Source organism: Nicotiana tomentosiformis, chromosome 1 (assembly GCF_000390325.3).
Source record: "Nicotiana tomentosiformis chromosome 1, ASM39032v3, whole genome shotgun sequence".
Lineage (NCBI taxonomy): Eukaryota > Viridiplantae > Streptophyta > Magnoliopsida > Solanales > Solanaceae > Nicotiana > Nicotiana tomentosiformis.
The window spans coordinates 25,886,843-25,895,234 of record NC_090812.1 but is presented as its reverse complement, the minus strand read 5'-3'; the positions used below and the strand labels follow the sequence as shown (position 1 = coordinate 25,895,234).

The 8,392-nt window shown below is 37.4% G+C and overlaps 1 protein-coding gene across 2 annotated transcripts; it reads right to left on the bottom strand.

Annotated features, from left to right (window-relative positions):
* Nucleotides 1-859: 859 nt before the first annotated feature.
* On the bottom strand, nt 860-7,654 carry LOC104095672 (uncharacterized). Of its 2 annotated transcripts, none has more exons than XM_009601846.3 (4): nt 7,291-7,653; nt 6,334-6,683; nt 4,272-6,252; nt 860-1,123 (listed from the first exon to the last, which is right to left on the bottom strand). In XM_009601846.3, exons 2-3 carry the CDS (start codon nt 6,678-6,680, stop codon nt 4,281-4,283), a joined length of 2,319 nt encoding a protein of 772 aa, XP_009600141.1. In that variant the 5' UTR covers nt 6,681-6,683; nt 7,291-7,653; the 3' UTR covers nt 860-1,123; nt 4,272-4,280. The 2 variants fall into 2 exon arrangements, with proteins under 2 accessions (XP_009600141.1, XP_009600142.1); XM_009601847.4 differs by having other exon boundaries at nt 1,110-3,599; nt 7,291-7,654.
* Nucleotides 7,655-8,392: the final 738 nt, after the last annotated feature.

Here is an 8,392-nt window from a genome sequence, read left to right as displayed (position 1 = left end):
AAAACGGAAGAAAAAGAGGGTTGTCGAGGGAGGAGAGCCAGGGAAGAGGCAGTGCATAGAATGGGCAAGCAAAAATTGCACATCTCATGCTCTACCTCGTCCCTGTCTATCCTCTCCATCTTCGTTATTCCACACCATATTTTACCTCAAAATAGAGACTCCCTTTGCCAGTGCCCTTTACCTCAATAGAGACTCTCTTTGCCAGTGCTTTTCATAGTAGAACAAATGGTTAATGCAATGGCTGCTTTATTAAGGAGTAAAGAAAGGCAAGATATAGTCATAGTACAAGTGTTAGTACTACTAAGGAGTACAGACATACGACTTCTCTGTTTCTAAGTTTCAATTATATGCCTCATTGTACTGCAGATTTCGGGTTGTAGTACAAAAAGCAAAGTTTGCCTAAAACTAAAAGCTACTTCTAGATAAAAGGTCCTTTAAAATAATACATAGTTTATTACGATTACAACTCAAGAAAACAATGCAGAAAATCTTCTTTTTTTGATAAAAAAGACGTGAAGGTAATCTACCAAGAGAATGAACAGAAATTAGTTTTTTTAATAGGGTCATGGGATATCTCGATCATTTTCCCTTCCTTTCTTTGCGTCATTGATAAGGAACCTTTACGTAAGACAAGCTACTTTATCTATTTATCAACTAGCATGGTTGGACCAACCTCTAGTCCAGAACAAGTAGCAACTGAATTTTTGGTAACTAACAACTTAGAAATCATGTCAAATCCGATGATCACTTTTGTTGTTCCGATACCGCAAAGGTATTTGATGATGACACAGCAAAATGCCTATATATTTCGGGTTCGCTTATTGAACAAGTACCACAAACAGAAAATCAGTTGAAGGACTGCTCTTTAAGTTTCACGACCAGAAGTCGCGTTTTTCATCACTAAAAAGGTGACAACCTGAATGTAGAATTCACCACATTTACATTAGAAGTATAGAACAGAGGGAGACTAACAAGAGAATCAAATATCCTCGTTTATGAGTCACTAACATTATTCTCAAATAACTAAGTAACTACCAAGAACCTTAAGTTAGAAGTACAGATTGGAAGAATGATCAAGAAAAGGTATCTTCCTCCCAAAGCTGGACCACTTTTGTCCATTGACCTGACAGCAGAAGGAAAAGAAGTTCATTGAGAAGCATAATCAATCTTGCCACTCCCAAATGAGACTTTTCCGCACAGATATACTATAGAAAAGCCAAATGAAGAACCACAATTTTCAATTGCTAAGCATCTGAGATATACAACCAAAAACAAGTCCAAAATGACATCCCAATACTGGAAGCACAAGGATATACAAGAAACAGCTACCAAACGACTGCAATGCACTACTATGTTACACAGTTATACTGTATGGTTTACCCAGGTCTGGAGATATGGTTTCGTTTGACTTCCATATCAAACTTATAGTGCAAGGAAAAGACATTAAATTAATTGTGAAAGCTACTATAAAAAATGCTTGATAGAGGAAAACGTCACATTCCATTCTATCAACTCGTGATTTATTAGAAAGTCAAATCAGAAACTCTTAAACAAACTTTCAAGTTCATGAGATTAGTTGAGTGGTCCCAGTTGGAGATGGGTAACAATTTATCCTAAAATGTTGAATGCGGGTCTAAATTACAAAGCATCCTAAAATGGAAAAGGCACTCAATGGATATGTGATGGATTTACCTTGGGGGCTGGGGGCAATAAATCCTAATAATTTTGAACTATCTTACCACACTAGTACTTTCACACATTGAGAACCTTCTTCATTAACTTACTGAAAACACATTATATGTGCTTTACCATAAGCAAGTTCATAATTACTCATGCTAGCTTATTCAGTGAATGAACAAAAACGAAAGACTTTAACTCTCAGATCAGCTTCCTAATCAAAGTAATATCACCTCATGCCTCTCCAGAATCAGTTTCCTTACTGAAGAAAGTCATCTTCCATCTGAATCTTTTCATTGCCGGCAGCTAGTCACTACTATCTCAGGCTTTACACAAGAACTAACAAAACAATTTGAACACGCTGTTGCAGATAAACTTCACCTAACATTCAACATTGAATAGCTTTTTTCTTTTTAAGATACATTATCTGTTTAGCTGTTCCTTCAATTTTCACCCTAACTTCGCTCATCTTTGCTGTTGCCAATGGACTACTTCAATTATGCTGATAAATTTTTTCCTTTTGACAATAAATTTCAATTTATTTATCGACTATATAGGAAAGGTGATGTGATCATAAAAGGAAAAACCTTCTTAGTTCTTAAAGTTTTCAGCACCCACCCCCACCCCCCCAAATCCAGCAAACCCCAAAGGGTGATGGTCATGTGTCTTAATAACAGATGACCCAAACAAGAAATAACTCACATTTGAGGCACATGCATATTTTTAAATCAAAGTTTACTAGTTAGATATTTGACCAATATACAATTTTTTTAAAAAAGAATAAAATATGAGATAAAGACTGTTTTTAAATGGAAAAAGTGCAAAAAAGCGAAAAGGCCCATAGGGCTATTTCGACATCCAATTTACAATAATGCTGATACAATTCCAACTCCTTCCTTCCCGCCTGAGTCAAGGGTCTATCGACAACAACCTATTTACCCTCCCAAGGTAGGGGAGTAAGGTCTGCATACACACTACCCTCCCCAGACCCCACTTGTGGGACTTCACTGGGTTGATGTTGTTGTTACAATTCCAACTCCTCAAAGTTGAGATTCAAAAAATAAATTGTTTCTCATTGGAATCACCTTGTAAGTCATTCTTAGAATGTACATTTATCTTAAGTGCATGGCTTCGCCCACAAAGCGATGACCCCTTGCTTTTCGTCGTTTTATCGCTTTAAGCAACAAAGCAATGGCCTTTAATAACACAGGATAATAGAATAATAATAAGGTTAGTAGAGAGTTCCTTCGGCATTTTTTTAAGTTAGGAATGAAAATATCAAAATATAGCGGCAAAGTCGGGTTTAGACTTCTATAAGACTGACCACATAGTTTCGCCCATGCAGCGATGACCCCTCGCTTTTCATCGTTTCTATTGCTTTAAGCAACAAAGCAATGGCCTTAATAACACTGGATAGTGGAATAAATAATGAGGTTAGAAGAGAGTTCCGATGGAAGTTAGGCAAAATCGGGTTTAGACTTCTATAAGACTGACCACATAGTTACTCTATGGTGTTTGAGCTTTATTAGTAGTGGTACAATAATCGTAGATATCGTTCGCAAGCAAGCCACCTACCCATTCCTCAGGTGCCTCTCTCTCTCTCTCTCTCTCTCTATATATATATATATATATATATATATATATATATATATATATGTAGATATCACAAGCAAGCAAGTAAGCCACCTACCCATTCCTCACGTGCCTCTCTCTCTCTCTCTATATATTTATTTAATTATAAATTCAAATTTTCCCCAATGCATCTCAATCTCCTATTTATCTTGTCCAAATGCTTATATTTTCATTGGACGCCATTTCTTCCAATTTGTTCACTTCTTAACAGCAAGATGTCTCAACAATTTGAGACCATCTGAATGCAAGTGATGTAACTGTTGTGAAGGGCACAGTATACGAGGATCAGCCTGGTAAAATTTATCCATGAGATCCAACATAAAAAATAAACAAATACTACAATTTCAAGGTTAATTCATACTCAATCATCAAGGTCACCCACAAATAATCTTTTTAGGTATATTGTCAAGCTAACTACAAGTACTTAATCTCATATATTGCGGCGACAAAAGATACATAATGACTGTATATATGCTCCAAGTTGTTCAGACTTCAGAGAAAATAAGATATTTTCTTGGGGAGAAAATGCAATGCCAGAGCTCTACCATTTGGTCTTTCATTCAATTATATAAGTTATTGTATTGACTTAAGCCATTTTCCAAATCATTTACATACTGGATTGTCGAACCGAACCAAAATTCTAACCTATTGCATTGGCAACTTGTTAGGCAGCTTACGCAAAAAATACATGCGAATAGCAAATTAAAAAAAATTGTATACATGTATAAATAGATAACAGCACCAACTAACCCCCCACCCCACACACACACAACGACGCACAAGACAGAGGAAAAATAATAACAAAAAATATACGCAAATAATACAAGCGAATAGCAAATTAAAAAAAAAAATTATACATGTATAGATAACAGCACCAATTACCCCCCCCCCCCCCCCACACACACACACACAACAACAACCCACAAGACAGGAAAAATAATAACAAAAAATAAAGTATATACCTATAGAGCTTAGCTTTCCAATAACACCTCTTTGCAAGTTGACTTATTGTGGCCTGTACCCTTGCATCTACTGCATTGGAGTTGACGCCTAGTTACTTCATGGGAACCCACCTTCTTAGTAGTTGGCCGCCCTGGTGGACGACGGGTGGGAGGAGGGTTTACTGTTACAGCAGCTTGAGAAGCATCCTTTTTTTTGGGCCTTTCTAAGCTTGGAATTGGATGTATTGACTCTGAATATGTTGATCTATAACTATCAGCAGTAAAGTATCTGGCACAATAGTCGTATGGATCACGGCCAAGGCAAACCATGACAGCTATTGCATGGCAACAAGGTAAACCAGTTAGCTGCCACCCTCTGCAACTACAATCGCAATGGTCAACATCAACAAATTCTATGGTATCCCCTCGTACCTCAAATTTGGTACCACTAGATGTCAACACTTGAAGAGAACTAATATTTAGGCTTTCCTTCTCTAGCCTTTCCTCCATAGATGGAGTTAGCCTTGTCACCCACTGATTGGACTCAGTCCGCCGGGTATAAATGAGCTCCATAATCTTACCTCTTATTGCATCAACCATCTGAGTGATTGGCAAGTCATGAGCATCTGATACCCAACCATAGAAAAGCTCTCCAAAGTTTGATGTCATGTGGTTATATCGCATCCCACGGAAGAAAGCATTTGCCCAATTATTAGGCTCACTTTGCATTACCCAGTTGTAAGCATCTACTGAAATACTTTTTATGCTATCAGCACACCTATGGAAGCCTTCAGGCTTTGATGCATAAGCTGCACCATAAAAATCCTCAACCAAAAGGCGTTTGACTTCATGAGAAAATTGGCCTCTCACATCTCTGATAAGTTGTTCAGAAAGATAGCGTAGACAGTAGCCATGAAAGACGTCCTCGCCCTGAAATATTTCAGCAATTGATTCTCTAAGCCCCTTCTCTCTATCTGCCACAAAAGTAATACCACGACACATTGACAATGCAGTTCTAAGCTGTAATAGGAACCAACTCCAGTTATCATCAGATTCTGCGTCTACTATGGCAAAAGCAACAGGAAAAACACCATCATTCCCATCAGCAGCTGTTGCTGCTAACAGAGTGCCTTGGTATTTAGACTTTAAGAATATACTATCAAGGAAAATCAGGGGCCTGCAGCCTTGTTCGAAGCCATAGAGTGAAGCATGAAATGATACAAATAGCCTATGAAAGCTTGAGTCATCCTTTGTAGTGAAAGTAGCAAGACTTCCAGGATTTGTCTCCATCACCTTTTCACAAAAAAATGGCAGCTGACTATATGCCTCCTTATACGAACCTTGAAGCTGCTCTTTAGCAATCTCTTTTCCACGCCATGCCTGGAAATAATTTAACTGGATGCCGTATTCCTTTTGTATGTCATTGACAATGTCCTTTGGCTTGTAATTCGGGAAAACTTTCAACTTCTCCTTTATAATACTAGCCACCCAACTCCTCGTTGCCTGATATCCATTAGTAACAACAGCCCCTTCACATGTATGTGTAGGATTCATTTTTTTAATGCAAATCAATTGGGTGGTTGACAATCTTGATGCATGAATTCTCCATGGACAGCCCTCTGCTTTGCATTTTACAGTAACTCGATGACTATCATTCTTCTTGTACTTGAAAGCAAATTGATTTGCAATAGCATATTTTCGCAATGTCTCACGAAATTCATGTACGCTATTAAACCTTTGACCCACACCAGTTATATCATTCTGCCACTGCTGAGCAGCTTTAGCATTCTTTTCGTCATAATTAGTGGCAACAAATGAAACAGGAACAGGCATTTCAGCTTCTATCCCAATTGAGTCGTCAATGTTGTTTGTATCACTTACAACATCAAAATTGGCATCAAGCAAGAGGCCAGGCTCGTTGGGGTCATCCACGATATCCTCCACGACACTCAGAGGAGCGTCAACAGGTATTGCCATTTCTGATAAAGTCGTTCGGCTTGACCTGCAACACAGTATATCCCTATATATTTCATCCTTTAAAAAGGGAGAATTCTACATATTTAGGCAGCAGCAAGGAATCTACCTACTGCCATGCATGTTTGAGAAATCAGGATCAACAGCTTCTTCAGTCATCACATAGATCTCGGCAGAATCAGAGTCACCATGGAATTTGATCATGCGCTTAAGGTCTTTGTCATTGGAGATTGTTATAAGTGTCTTCCTGTTTCCAGGTAGAAAATATTTAACTGACATGGTAGCAAGGCTGAAGTTGAACATCTCAGCTACCTCCATCTTGAAATCATTATAGTTCATTTTGTCATCCATTTCCATAGCATGAGCATCTCCGCCTTTATACGAAAGGAAACCATCTTTATCAGTCTCAAATTCACCACCTGACTGACATATGGCTATAACTCGCTTCCCAGCCATGACCTAAAGCAACATTCACGAAACAAATATAAGATTAAACGCCAATTGCACGCATCCGGCCACCAATAAAGCATTAAACTTTTGCTCCCAAAATATCTCAGAGAACCAAAAAGAAATTCAATCCCGAGGAAACAATAAGTCAATGAAAAGCCTTAACATTCAACAAACAAGTTCGAAAAGGGAAGTGATTCAGATCAACCGACAGCACAAGTGCCAATCTTAAATTTGTATAACCAAATCAAGGACCAAACATCTACAAATGCAGAAACTAAAACCCATAATTCTCATCAGTATTTATGAAATATCTGCAGGTGAAGATTATTCAACCTTCAACAATACAAACAGTGTGCCATTTGGTGATGCTAAACCAGTCTTGAACTCCAAAAAGCTAGTAATTATTTCCCCAACATATGTTACAAGACAATCCAGATAAACACATAATACATAAATCAAACAAACCCAACATAATTGACAAGATTTCCCAAGATAAAACACACAAAAATTAACCACAGAATCAAAAACAAAAACCGAATTGAAAAATCACGGTAACAAACACAAAGCAAAACCCTAGCCAATAAACAAAGGGGTAGAAAACATGAAAAGACAGTACCTTTATGCCTGGGAGATGAAATCTTGAAGTGGGTATTCAAGAATGGCACAAAATTGTTACTATCTGCGAATTGGAAAAGGACAATAGAATGGGAACCTGGAATCTGCATAAAAAGGGGAATGAGGGATTTGGGGGGGAGTATAGTAGATAGAGGAGAGTGGTGATTTGATTTTGGGGGGGGGGGGGGGGGTGATATCCAGTTATGAAAGATGACTATGTTAAGCGTAACAGTATAACAACGTGGCTACCTTCCACCATCCAATCATACTGCGTATCACTGAGGCCTACTTTTGTACTTTTGAGTTTGACCCAATACTCCACTCCCTCTCTTGCCAAAATTCCCATCTCCCAAATGGGCTTTGGTCTCTTTTGCCGCAAGGCCACACCATACATACCAAAGGCAAAACATTGTACATCTTTGCACTTTGCTTGCATTACTTTCAAGTGTATTATAACAATCGAACTCGAGAGTATAAAACTGGACTACGCTAAATGAATTGTTAACTGCTCCTAGTAGGAATGGGATATACTAACCTTTTATACCTAATTTTAGTTACTATTAGTACTACTTTATGTGAGTTTCACATGATTAGTTGATTTCATATATTCTGATTTTAAAGAGGTTTTGCGATAGGTCAATAGTTACTGAAAATAGTTATAATATCATAATCCTCTAAACTTTTGTCGCATTGATGAAGTAGCAAAGTAAAATAACATATGTGTTTTAAAACCTAAGAGGTTGGCTACAAGAATTTTGATGATGGAGTGAGAAGTTAGAAATAATGACTAAAGCAATAGATAGTTGTATAGCAAATTAGCAGCGACAAAAGATGGAGAAATCTTTGAAGTGTATTAAAGAGCCAATTGAAAAGTTAAGAAGGCAACAAGCAATTGTATCAAAACCTAAGGACACGGGAAGGGGAGATATGAATGCTAAAGCTACCATGATTAAGAGAAGAAAAGAAATAAATCATAACCTGAGTTATATGACATAGTTAAATAGTTTCACATTAAAGTTTTTGATATTTATACATAACTTATCATGTTAGATTAGTCTCTAACAAACATGTATAAATATGTTAGATGAGATATATTTTATATA

Bases quoted from the DNA above. Each gene is read 5' to 3' on its own strand.
- LOC104095672 (XM_009601847.4), bottom strand. From the start codon at position 6,680: ATGGCTGGGAAGCGAGTTATAGCCATATGTCAGTCAGGTGGTGAATTT. The intron at 6,253-6,333 runs GTAGATTCCTTG...ACTGTGTTGCAG, and splicing joins TCAAACATGCATGGCAGTAG to GTCAAGCCGAACGACTTTAT.